General features: G+C 35.1%; 1 protein-coding gene across 1 annotated transcript; it reads right to left on the bottom strand.

Moving 5' to 3' along the window:
• Nucleotides 1–9542: 9542 nt before the first annotated feature.
• LOC112703205 (cytochrome c oxidase subunit 6b-1) lies at nt 9543–14297 on the bottom strand. The gene is made up of 5 exons (XM_025754548.2): nt 13991–14297; nt 12053–12301; nt 11772–11854; nt 11582–11663; nt 9543–9742 (listed from the first exon to the last, which is right to left on the bottom strand). Exons 1-5 carry the CDS (start codon nt 14018–14020, stop codon nt 9689–9691), a joined length of 498 nt encoding a protein of 165 aa, XP_025610333.1. The 5' UTR covers nt 14021–14297; the 3' UTR covers nt 9543–9688.
• Between the last annotated feature and the right edge of the window lie 94 nt (nt 14298–14391).

Here is a 14391-nt window from a genome sequence, read left to right as displayed (position 1 = left end):
CATTAGGATTTGAAGTTTTAATCATTGTTTGAGTATTAATACGACTGAGTATAAGAACCCGATTTTTCTATCCCAAAAATTTTGTTTATTTTCAATAAAATTATAATTTTTGTAAATAGATATATATGTGTGTGTTAGATAGATATTAAGACAGAAAAATTATAATTTAATTTAATTCGTCAAGTTTAGATTTTTTTCTGATGACAAGGTTCACTAACTTAAGATTTCCGTTATAATTAATTATTCTGCGGAATAATTATTATCACAAGTTAATCACCACCTCTTTAATTAATCATATGATGAATTAATTATAAAGAAGTATAGATATATTATTAGATTAATTAACCGTGAACGAAAATTTATTGAACCGATATTTTCCTTGGTTCAACTGAACCAAAACCCTTCACCCTATTAAAGGGACAACCAACTCTGATTAAAGCCACACCCCTCCTTGTTTCTTCCTTAACCGAACCCACAAGAAGCTTCCAACCATGATTACACCTCCTGATCAGCCAAGGTAATGATGAAGCATACATAGGTGTTGCATGGAGCAGAGACCAGCGAAGCCTTCACCACCTCTTCTTCTGACTATATAAGCACCACTCTTCCTTCCTTGAATTCACAGAAAGCAGAGAGAGGGCAAGGAACGAGGAACAGTCAAAGCACCAGTAAGCAAGAACAGGAGCGTTTTTCAAGTTTTCTGGCTCTTCATCAACCACAGCACCAAGAAAAGAAGAATGATAGCCAAGGAAGGAGCTGATCGAAGCTGAAAAGGGAGCTGCATTCCACTCACCCAACTGTTCTTCGAGCTTCTCTGCTAGGTGACGATAGCAACTTCATCTTCTTCCTTTCCTCCTCTAATTCAAAATTTTGATCCTTCCCTTGCTTCATTCTCCTAGTTTACTCAATTTCTGTTAACATAACTAGCATCACAAGCAAAGAGAAGTGAGTGATTTTCCCTCCTCTGTGTTTAATTTGGCCGAATGGCCTGGTGAAATGTAACCAAAACTCCTTGGAATGGTTAGGGTTCGGGTTCAAGGGAGAATCAGGGACAAGTTTTGTGCTTTTGATCAACAAAGAGGTAAGGGTTAGGATGCTAGTTTAGTCTTATATGTTACTGTTAGTTGTGTTTTCTTGTTTTGGATGATTTAGTGTGATTAAATATTGTAATTGTTGCTAAAATTACTACTATGGTGCCTTGATACTGTTGAAACATTGTTGATGTAAATAGCGTAGTGGTGATATTGTAAATTGTGGTATATTGTGCAGAATGTTATATCATTTGTGATATATATATATATATATATATATATATATATATATATATATATATATATATATATATATATATATATATATATATTGATTTGAGGCTCTTGGTGGGAATATGAAATAATAAGAATCAATTATGAGACAATTAAATTAGTGTAGGTTAGAGTTTTAAGGGGATTAAAATCGGTTATTGTATATTAGGGAGAGATACTGTAGAATTTCTGCATAATTTTGGACAGCAACTTGCCATGAGAACTGGGAGCAATCTAGACATATTTTCTACACCAATTGATTTTTCTAATAAATTCCAAGATGTCCAGATTGACCCATAAAAAGTTCAGAAAATTTTGCCAAGTAGTTTGGGAGATATGATTTTTCAAAATTTGGGGTTTTGTGCTGAAAATCCTGCTTCCAGTTTTCAAAACCGTGTCTTCTAGCCAATGTAACTTTTGATTTACGTAACATTTTAAGTTGTAACCAAAAGGATGATGAAATGTTGCTTGCCGAGATTTCAGAAACTGGTTTATGAAAACAGGTCACCATTTTCCCGCTGCATTAATTGCTCATATGAATTGATATGGAACTGGAACTTGTTTTGTTTTAAACTTGAGGAAGTCTAGTATACCTCCACAAAATTTCAGAAGCATTTAGTTAGAAATGAAATTTTGGTGATTTTTACAAAAGATATGTTACTTGTTGTTTTCTGTAGATTTTTAAGTGCAGGGGACAAACTTTTAAAAATTGTATAAAATTCATTTTTAATCCAAATGCTATAAAATTTATACCAAATTAAAGCTCAGGATGTAGAACAACGTTAACCTGAAAAACCAGATAAACAGTCAAGGTTTTCTTAGTATACCGTTAGTTTTCGAATCCTGAAATTTATTTTACATAGATAGCACACGCGTGGATATATAATTTACGCGATTCCGAGTGTGTTTGTCTTATTAATTATTAAATAGAAAAATAGTCACCAAGTAGGCGTTAATCTAAAAGAAAGAGTCAAAAGTATTGAATAATGATTAAAACCCAAAATGCCTTATACCCCAGTCAAAGAAACGTATTAACTGAGCAGAGACCCCGGGTAGGGAAAATGTACTTGCTGAGCAGAGTTGTTAAGTGGGGACACCTATTAGTAAGTGGTATCTGACTGATATGGGTTCGTCTGTATGGTACCCTATTTTTTACTTAATGCACATATGCTATAGCGATTTTATGATTATGGTTTTAGCTTAACTCACACGGGTAAACCTGTGATTTTGGTATCTAACTCAGATGGGTCCACCCATGTGATATCTGTGCTTACTGATTTAGTGGAAAAACCATATTCCGCATCCATTCCGGGTAACATGAGGCTGCGGATAGTCAACCAATGCGTGAGTTTATGATCTGCACTAGAAACAAGCATGCACCATCTTGTTTGCATATGTGAATTTCTTGTGATTGCTTATTGCAGTTTTCTAATTGTCTATGACTAATTCTATTTACCTGCTATATATTTGTACTCTGTTATTTTTATGTGACGATTTTTTATTTAACGAGAATTTAGAGACAAAGATCCTATGATTCCTTTTTTCCTGTTTTACTCTGTTAGGAACTTTAGGTTCTCACCTCCTTTCTTCTTATGTTTGCAGATATAGATAAACTTGGTTTCTTCCTATGTTTGCAGATAGAGATAAACTTGGCAGCTGATGACTTGAGTTTAGAGATGTCTGGAGGAGTTAGTGAAGAATCTTCGTAGGATCACTTTTGAGTAGATGACAGGCACTCTCTATCTGGATCTGTATGACCTTGATCCTTAGTGATACATTTCCCTCTCTTTTGATATTGTTTTGAGAAGTGTTAATTCATTATAAATCAACTTGCATCACTAGAATTTTTATGAAGAGTTTTTGAAGTTAAAATTGTCAAAGAAGAAGCAAAGTTTTAGTTGAATACAATAATCATCAATTTGCTAGATATTGCTAGAAGCTAATATATTGGAAGCTTGAAGATTTTTGAAGAACATTCAAGAGAATAGTACAATTACAACATTCTACAATATTAAAAAAATTCAAAATTAAATTGAATTGAAATTGAAGACCAAGCAATCTAAATTAGAAGATTATAGAAACTACATAAATATAAGTTGAAGGAAGATTCATGAAGACAACTCATAGCATAGTAGTCATTACAAAATTGATTTGTGATTCATAAATTATTATTTTAGTAGGAAGCATTGCCTATATAAAGGCACATATGCCTTGTGTATTGTATGTATGTTCCATGAAATGAAAAAAAAAAATATGATTATGTGAAGTCCTTCTTTGTTCTATTATTTCATATGAGTGTTGATGAAGTTGAGAGATGAAAAATATGATAGCGTCATTTATATGAGTGAGTGATCCTAGGGCCAATTGAAGTGTATCTTTATTGGCTATAGCACAGACTCAAAAGCATACAAGTTGTACAATCTAGTATCAAAGAAAGTGATCATCAGCAGAGACGTGACATTCGACGAGAAAGACATATGGGACTGGAACACAAAGATAGAAAAGCATCCGATTATAATTTCAAATACATGTGATGATGAAGAAGAAAGACAACCTGATGCAACCGAGCAACCAGAATCATCTAGAAGACCTCAAAGAGAGAAGAGACTACCAGCTAGATTAGCAGATTATGAGGTTGGCAATGACAACGATCCGTCTGATGAAGAAATCATAAATTTTGCTCTATTTTCAGATTGTGAGCCGTTAAACTTTGAAGAAGCCTCTAGAGATAACAATTGGAAGAAAGTAATGGATGATGAGATTCATGCCATTAAAAAGAATAACACATGGGAGTTGACAGATTTACCAGCAGATAAGAAGCCGATTGGAGTAAAGTGGGTTTACAAGCCTAAGTACAAACCCAGTGGTGAAGTTGATCGTTTCAAAGCAAGATTAGTTGCTAAGGGATACAAACAAAAGTCAGGTATCAATTATTTTGAAGTATTTGCTCCTGTTGCTAGATTAGACACTATTCGTATGATTATTTCACTCTCGACTCAAAATAAGTGGAAGATACATCAAATGGATATTAAGTCTGCATTTCTAAATGGCACTTTAGAAGAAGAAGTGTATGTTGAGCAACCTGCAGGATATGAAGTTCTTGGAAAGGAAGATAAAGTTTACAAATTGAAGAAAGCTTTGTATGGGCTAAAGCAAGCACCAAGAGCATGGTACAAGAAGATTGATTCTTATTTTATTGAGAATGGTTTCAAAAGATGTCCATTTGAACATACTCTTTATATCAAGTTCGTTGAACCTGGAGATATCTTGATCGTGTGTCTTTATGTTGATGATTTAATCTTTACTGGCAACAATTTGAAGATAATTGCAGAATTCAGGGAGGTTATGATAAAGCACTTTGAAATGACAGATATGGGTTTGATGTCTAAATTTCTTGGCATTGAAGTGGTTCAAAGAGATGATGGTATTTTCATTTCTCAGAAGAAATATGCAAATGATATTTTGAAGAAATTTCAAATGGAACATTCAAAGCCAGTTTCTACTCCAGTCGAAGAGAAGTTCAAATTGCTGAGAGAAGATAAAGGAGGAGCAGTAAATCATACATATTACAAAAGCTTGATTGGAAGTCTAAGGTACTTGACTGCGACTAGACCAGATATTGTGTTTGGAGTTGGTTTGCTTAGCAGATTTATGGAGGAGCCTTGAACCAACCATTTGCAAGCGGCAAAGAGAATTCTTCGATATATCAAATGTACTTTAAATGATGGAATTTATTATGAGAATACTAATGAAGTAAACCTTGTTGGCTACACTGATAGTGATTGGGTCGGAGATATAGAAACAAGAAAAAGTACTTCAGGATTTGTATTTCATCTTGGTTCTGGTGCAATTTCATGGTCGTCAAAGAAACAACCAGTAGTAGCACTATCTACAGCAGAAGCAGAATATATAGCAGCAGCAAGTTGTGCAACACAAGCAGTTTGGCTAAGAAGAATTCTTGAGGAATTGAACGAGAAATAAAATACTCCAACAACAATATTTTGCGATAACAAGTCAGCTATTGCACTTTGCAAAAATCCAGTATTCCATGGAAGATCGAAGCATATTGATATTCGATTTCACAAAATCAGAGAGTTGGTGAATGAAAAAGAAGTTGTGATCGAGTACTGTCCAACTGAAGAATAAGTTGCAGATATCTTTACAAAGCCATTGAAGACAGAGTTATTTTACAAATTGAAGAAGATGCTTGGAATGATTAATTCTGCAAGCTTGATTTAAGGGAGGCAATGTTAATTCATTATAAATCAACTTGCATCACTAGAATTTTTATGAAGAGTTTTTGAAGTCAAAATTGTCAAAGAAGAAGCAAAGTTTTAGTTGAATACAATAATCATCAATTTTTTGCTAGATATTGCTAGAAGCTAACATATTGGGAGCTTGAAGATTTTTTAAGAACATTCAAGAGAATAGTACAATTACAACATTCTACAACATTGAAGAAATTCAAAATCAAATTGAATTGAAATTGAAGACCAAGCAACCTAAATTAGAAGATTTATAGAAACTACATAAATATAAGTTGAAGGAAGATTCATGAAGACAACTCATAGCATAGTAGTCATTACAAAATTGATTTGTGATTCATAAATTATTATTTTAGTAGGAAGCATTGCCTATATAAAAGCACATATGCCTTGTGTATTGTATGTATGTTCCATGAAATGAAAAAAAAAATATGATTATGTGAAGTCCTTCATTGTTCTATTATTTCATATGAGTGTTGATGAAGTTGAGAGATGAAAAATATGATAGCGTCATTTATATGAGTGAGTGATCCTAGGGCCAATTGAAGTGTCGGTATTATACTTACAAGAAGTATTCATCCTAGGCCAAGCCCTAGTCTAGGAGACCCGTTTGAGGATTAGGGCCGGTAATATCTTTTGGTTGTATATATATATATATATATATATTGGCATGTATACTCTTTGACTTCTTGACTTATGTTTATATATATACTACTTATCTCTATATAACTGTGTTTGAACGTTTTTAATATTTTATTTAAAAAATTTTTAACCGTTACGGTCTTTATCACGTGTGAATATAATCACGCTATTACGAGTAATGCCTGATTATTGACATTGGTCATGATGTGTCAAAAGTTTGGTTGTTACAGATACCATAACAAGAATTAGGTAGAGATGCATAAAGATGAATGAAATGTGTATTACTCTTTTATTATTTATCAATAATTACAGAAGCTATATATATACAAGAAGAAAAATACGTAGCTCAACAACTCTGTATAACAACTATCAAATCTAAATCAAAGAATTTTATCCTAAAAAATGAGTCACCACATTCTAAAACAAAAGAGAAAAAGCATGAATAAAAGAAATAAAAAAAAAAGAAGAAAAAGTTGCTTATTCTAAATTTTATATTTGGACCTAATTCTCGTGTGTTGTTGCTATATTGGGCTGATGATGGTTGGCTCACTAATTACTATTGCGATAAAGGAAATAATTTTTAAAGTAATTTATCAAAATTGTCTTTTGAAATATAGTTTTTGAAAAGATGTAACACATTTGGTAAATTAAATTAAAAATAATTTCAACAAGCACATACAACAATTGTGTTGATTAAAATGAGGAATTTCAACTGCCCAAGCGCGATTAGGAAGGCACACATTAACTTTATGCCCTACTTGAAAAAATATCCGGCAGTGATAATCAATGTTAACTCTTTGGGGGTTGCTTTGTACAAGTCCGTATTGGTTGCACAACTTTGCAAGTTGAGGTGCATCCGGAGCAATAGTATCCCACCTTTATAAGCTTTTGTGCCAGGGACTTATTGCCTATGTGGTGCCCGCAACATCTCTCGTGGTTCTAGGCATTTGAGAAGGGGTTGAAATATTCCTTGCCAATATAGGTGGCCAGAAAGGAATGAGCAGCTTCCTTTTCTAGGTTGTTAGTTTCCGTTGGGTTCGTGGGTAAAGTGCCATTTTCAAGCTAAGGATGGAATCATGTTCAAGGGAAATTAAGTTCTTCCTTACTATTTCTTTGATAAGTTACCAGTTTCCCAAGTTGGCATTGGTGCTCATCAATTTTGACAGGATATCCGCTCTGGTATTCTCCTCCGTTGGAACATTAATATCATGACTTCCTCAAACACTTGACAAAGTTCCCTTCACTTTTTCCTAGTACTTTTGAGTAGGGGATCTCGAACTTTGTCTGAAATGTTACCACTTGAAAGTGTCAACTTGAGAGTCGTTGTAGACTTCCAAACTCTTTGCGCCTACCTCTTTGGCAAGTGCCAAACCAGCAAGCAAGGCTTCACATTTGGCTTAGTGATTTGGTATTAGGGAGTCATAGTTGATAAAATGCCCGATGGTTATCCTTACACAGTTTTCTAGGAGCATGTCAGCATTGCTTGTACTTTGATTGCATTTTTAGGCTCATATTCTGACTTCTTAGTGCTTACCCTAAATAGAAGTCTTCATCTCTACCTTCTTTACGGCTTCTCAACTCATAAGGCCTCGATATGGTTTTATTCCGTTCATCGTATCGGAGGTTATGTTCCTTTTTGCTTTTTTTCAGGCTTCTTCTCATTCTTCTCTTTAAGATTAGGATGGCTCTGTCCTACTTAGACCGAGTCACAACTATTTATTATATTCTAGAAGACTCGGGCACACTTCCCTAAGCAAGCAATTAATCATGTTTCCTGCGGTAAAAGAATCAGACTAGTCTCCGGCCGCTCTGACAACAGACTAAGAAGTAAGGAGGGCTTGATGGAAACTAGACTAGGGTTCAAGTGTTGGCTTTTTTAAATCAAGACATGGTGGAGTTGGAATAGCTCAACGATCCAGGTAAGCATTCTACCCACCATGTTTGGTTTGTAAAAAAGATATCCTTAGAGCAATTGAGCACCTTTTCGCATTCTTGAATCCATTGGAAGGTCAATCGTTTCTGTCTTCTTCGTCAAATTGAAAAACAGAAGCGCCTTTTGGGTTAAGGCTTCATGGAAAGAAGATAACAACATCAGCTGGTCCGTAAGGAAGTTCTCGAACTTGGCATTTTTATGATTTGGCTTCCACTTTTCTTTTGGGTACTTGGTTGAATTATGAAGGCGCATCTTGCTCGTTTAGCTGCATCTGATGCTTCCTCAGGCAGTCAAAGATTTTCTCCAAGTCGCTTATTAAGTGTTCATCCTCACTTTTCTTAACAATCATGTTGTCAATGTATACATGTAACTTCTGCCTGACCGTGTCTTTGAAGATTTTGATCATAAGCGTTTGGTATGTGGCATCCGCAATTTTCATTTCAAAGGTAATTACGGTATAACAATTGGCTGTATCTTTAAAGCGGGTCTTCTTTTGGTCAAAGTAGTCTATACACACATTTTCTACTTTTCGTCAGCTTTCTTATCTAGGACAATGTTTGACAACTCGGTTGATATGACAGTTCTCTAATGTACCTAATTTGTAGGGGTTGATATGACAGTTCTCTATTGTACCTAATTTGTAGGAGACACTCGAGTTGCTTTCTTACTTCCTGTGTCCTCTGTGTCCTCTTGCCAACATTTTCTTCTTTTTGTCATTGGCTTGGGTTTTGGGTTTAAAGCTAGGCAATGCGACATGACATCAGAGTTAATTCCCTGCATGTCTGCTGACATCCATGCAAAGAGATCCTTTTCTGGCCTAGGCCTCGGATATTCCTCAACTCATGCATCTGAGTTTGCCAGGAATATCCCTGTGGCATCTTTCTTAGGCAAAGCTTGCATTGTTACACAAGGATCGTAATCAATTATGAAATGGGTCGAAATCCTAGTAACAATAACTTGCAAGTATTTGTGTGTATGGTTGTTGTTTGCTGAGGACACCAGTTATTACTTATTAGGCCGTAGGGCTGCATTAAGAGGTCGATTATCTTCTGCTCCCATCAAAACTTTAGATCTATCCGATTATTAGTGTAGCGTTCTAATAAGTGCAGAGCGAAAAAAAACTAAAGAAAGTGTTCTAGTATTTGAAAATTACCTTTAATATAGATATTTGCGTCTCATCTCCACTTTTCTGATCATTAGTAAAATTCTAACACTATAATAATGTAAAATTAAACAAAAGAAAGTTGTATATTTTAATCATTTCCGTTCGTTTACCTTTATTTCGGGGGATAGTAGACTTGAACAAAATCCCTCAGGCAGTAAGGAATCCGGTAAATAATATAGCAACCTCTGGAAATTCCCCCCAGAAGCGTTTCATGGAATTTGTACAGCTCAAACTAGTTCAAACAGACAGCCAAAATTTTCTTATTAAACCAATGCCTGACATGGACAACATTTCTCCCAAAGTATGTGCTTTTTATCTCCAGCAATTTTAAATGCAACAATGCAAGAAAATTGAATCAGCGGTTACAGACAAGTGCAGCCTACAGTGGGCCCGGGAATGTTCCATTCTCCCTTTGCTCGTTCCATCGGTCAATCTGATACGACGACAATTAAGGAATCACAATAGACCCTTAGAATGCAATATAAAGAATAATGATAACATAAACAAACACACATAACGAAAAAGATGTGTTGATCTGATGGAAATCGTCAACAAAATTTGCTAATCAGGCATCCATCTTAAACAGCGAGAAAACTAATGCAAACATTACAGATATGGCGACGTTGAGCTTTTATGCCGTCTAATTTCAGTCCCGGTCTAAACCATATACACTATTATGACCACTAAACTCCTTGAATGGTATCAAACACTAACATTCTACAGTGAAATGTTTATACACTTTAAAAACCTATTAAAAATGGTTCACAAGTATTAGAAATTCAAAATCCCAATATAATGTATGAAAGAAAGAATTGAAAGTAAAGTAGGCTACTTGAGGGCTAAAATTGTGAAAGGACATGATCAGATGGTTATGCTGCGTTGACAGTGCATAGCCAATGTGAGATCAGGAGATTTTAGAGGGTTTTAATTCTGTAAGGGGGTTCATTATAGGGTAGATCACCTAATTGGCCAGGACTTTGAATATATTCTCTCTTTTGCTTACAAGTTCAATCTTCTTTCCACACTCTTTTCTGAGCTGAATTTCATATTAGTCATTAGAATTCCAGCTCGAAATCAAATATATAGGGTTTCTTCATTTTCTTGTGGGTCTAGTATAACCAGTTCTAAGTAGCAAGAAGTTATTCACATACAGCTTCTTGATTAAAAGAACTAATCACTACAAAGAAAAAAGAGGGTTCTAATCATTTCAAAAAGTTACAATGATCTTTAGATGGAATTGCATTGTCAGGTAGCTGATAAGAACCAGTAGTTCATGCAATAAAATGAACAAAAATCCTGGGAAATCATACTATCAGAGTTGCAACCAGTCAGTTATCTGTCCAAAGGAATGGATAATATGAACAGAAATAAGAGAACAAGGTTCCAAGTGCTATACTGCTATATCAGCATAGTTTCTCGCAGTCCAAGCCAATATTCAGCTTACCACCTTTCGGACCTCCCACATTTTAGATCTATATTCTCCCCTTTTTACCAACTCATACAATATGTTTGTGTCTCTTCAGTGGCATATTGTTGTCCCCAGCACTTTAGGACTACACACTCCTTGATATTCCCCCAATCTAACACTTTACAGAACTTCCTTCTATGACATACAAATACAGCTCAGGTCCTATCAATAGCAGAGAGTATGTATCTCGAACATTTGCAAGGATAAACTGAATAGAAGTATTTAAGCCACAAGAGTTGAAGGAGGAGACGCATGACAGAATGTAATATGACAATGGATGAGCTGAACAGAGCAATTAACTGAATGTTCAAAAAAGCTGCAAGTGTCCAAAAAGTTATCCATCTGTCCATGTAATAAGAACATCTACCAAAAATTGTACTCAAGAATTCTTCATTTATCCCAATAAACTATCCCTGCATGTTTAATAACTATAATTGCTACCTTATTGTCACTTTTCACACGTTTCTGATTTAACAGGAAGTCAGACATCAAAGTGAATTTAGAACACAGAAAAGCATAGTTGCAGGCTAGTAGCATATAGGATGCAATTTCCTGTCAGTTTATATAACTACCAACAAAGTAAAAGATGCAATGCAACTCCATCTCATAGAAAAAGTATCCAGTAAGACCACAAGCACATGGCAACTTGACATAAGCAAGAAGAAATCTAAGTAAGTGAATCTTACCAGACATGCAGACCCAATGCTTAGTTATTCAATAGATAATCGACAATGTTGATCGAAAATTTCTATTGTCTGAAAAAAATAGATGGATAAATAAATAATGTCCAGTAAAAATACATACCCATTCACCAGGGCAAAGTGAGCGATAATATTTAGCAAACTTATCGCATTCTGGTGCACCTTCTCCTTTTGCAGCTACACATCTGCACAAGAATTTCATAGTTTAAAACAAAAGGTTGGTGAGCCTCTTTTTAAAGTGCAAACAATCAGCTCAATAGAAATAAAAGCCAACAATAAAGAAGATGGCTAACCGGTGATATTCCACATATCGGGTAAAGCAATGCCTTGTTTGATTTGTGGTTGGAAAACGGAAATCTGCTGGAGCAGTCTCAAGCTGGAAACAATAACACAAATATGAACATAATTATCTTGAACACAAAAGGAGGAGCATCAAGCATGATTGAAATGTAATGTGTCCACTGTTAGTAATCCTCAGAGACTTAATTGTTCTTTTCTTTTTCAGGGACCCATTAGTCCTCTGTAGAACTCCTAAGGGACCTAGTTCCTGTTATTCAAAATTTTTTAAAACTACCTTAATCTCCGGGGTCTCTTCAGCTGCATCTTCATCACCAGACTTTTCTTCTTCAAAACTTCCACTACTTTGCTCTTCGGTGCTCTCTTCAGGAGGAGGGACGACTTCACTGCTTTCCTCAGCAGCCGTCGCAGCAACAGGAGTTGTTTCCTCCGCAGTCTTCTCAACAACAGTTTCCTCCAGAGCAGACTCTTTTTCAACTTCTTTAGCTTCAACAGGTTTCTCCTGTTTATCCTTTACGTAATATTCCTGCATGTTGGGGAAAAAAATATCTACCATCACATTCATAACACAGAACATAAGAATCAGAAATCTATTATAAGTGTGTGTGTGTATATATTATATATATAAAGCAGTTTAAAATGGATTCCATAAGAGCCTGTTTGGAAACTCTTGGAATAGAAATTTCTAGAAAATTGGAATTCTATTTCACGCTTTGGTATTTAAAAACAGCAAAGATTTCAATTCTAATGAGGATGCAATTCTCATGTTAAGGCTATATACAAATCAGACCAAAATGGATCTAATTTCTAATTCAATTCTCACAGCTTGATACATAAAAATTGATATACCAAAACTATCCTCATTAAGAAACTAAAATAGCAAAATATAACCCTAGTGTTATCTAACACTTCTTTTGTTTCTACACAAGAAGTGACTCTAACAAACCACCACCATCATTACTTCCATCATCTTTATTTGATCTGCTCTTCCTCATATTCCCATTCTGGGTCACCACCTCACTCCTTCAACTAAAAACAAGGTAAGCAAGAATAGACAGACTAAATCACAAAGTCAGCCATGTCTTGTTTATTAGGCAAAAACTTCAACAAATTACTTTGGGATATTGTGGGAAAAGGGTGGTTCTGGGTAATGGATTTTACATATGACCATTTATCTGTATAAATGTGCATTCTTCAATGAAGAGTTGGAACCGAAACTTCGCTATTGTGGGTTTTTCAATAGGGTACTGGTGTTGAAGTGTTGAGGGTATAATTCTCATTTTAAACTACTTCTACACAATTCAATTCAATTATATTCTAATTCATTCCAAACTTAAGAACTCTCCTCAGAATTGAATTAATTCAAGAATTCTATTCAATTCCATCACAACTTTTGTTTCCAAAGACACTTGAATTTTCCTAGAACCAAGCCCATTTAAGATAGGGGTGTCTATCTATCTCTTCACACGACATAACCATTGGATAATAAACATGAGATCCTGCATTTCTTATAAAATGATATATCATCTACCACGAATAAAGTGATGGAAACTTAGCTAATAAACACATATTAGAAACTAAACACAATATGAGAAAACTTGTATGCTGTACCTTGTTAATACGGTAGAAAACAAGAACCGAAACTCTTCAATCATACAACAACAGACTGAATTACAGTGGAAGGGAAAAATAAAGCTCCCATAGAAAGAACAAAGTTAATTTGGACAATAAAAGGGACTTGTCCTAATTCCCATGATATAGATCTAACTTCGCATTTCTGTTTCCGGAAGTTTAGGTAGATACAATACAACAGATTAGAAAATGTCATGGATTATCCCATAAGTTTGTGCAAGATCCAGAACGTATAATAAGCTTAATTTATCATGAAACACTTTAAAAGCAAATTAAAAAAAAAAACACAAACACACGCATTAAAAAGGAAGTAAACACATAAACTTTTAACTATAAATTGAATCCAAGCACAAGCTAGCACAAAAAATCCCTACTGTGAATTAATTGAATCAAGCTTCAATTTCTAACTTACGCATTCTAAATTGATTAAAAAAAAAAAAGAGCTTTTAAAAGGGGGAAAAGAAAGAGTGAACTTGAATAAGCTAAGATATACCAAAATTAAGAAAAGATCGTCGAGTGTAGAGAGTAAAACTGACAAGAAAGATAAGAAAAGAGTGATAAATGAGAAGTTAAGGAACGGAACCTCAGCAAGGGATTGAGGCTTGTCGGCCATGGAGTGAAGAAGGGTAGCGGCGGAACAACAGAGAAGGAAAGGGATTTCGTTTGCTTTCTTGTTTGGTAGGTCAAAACGCAGCGGCGGCAGAAAACAAATGGTTTTAGTTTTTGCTAATTAAAAAAGTACATGGTTGAGCTTTTGCTGTGTAGTGAAATGGCATCCCCAGTCAAAGCTGTGTGTGTGGCGCCACGTGTCTATAATTCTCGGCCACGTGGGTCGAGATGTTCCCAGATCCATCCCGAAGGTCATGGAGCCCTGCTCTCCCTTGTACTGAAGGACTGTTACTGCTGACTTGGGCCTTTCTGTAACTTTTCTTTTCCTTGCTTTAGTTTTAAACAGTGTCTTGGTATCCAACTTCGATCGAGTTA

This window comes from Arachis hypogaea, chromosome 7 (assembly GCF_003086295.3).
Source record: "Arachis hypogaea cultivar Tifrunner chromosome 7, arahy.Tifrunner.gnm2.J5K5, whole genome shotgun sequence".
Lineage (NCBI taxonomy): Eukaryota > Viridiplantae > Streptophyta > Magnoliopsida > Fabales > Fabaceae > Arachis > Arachis hypogaea.
Note: the sequence above shows the minus strand (reverse complement) of the source record. Positions and strands in the feature narration are given on the sequence as shown.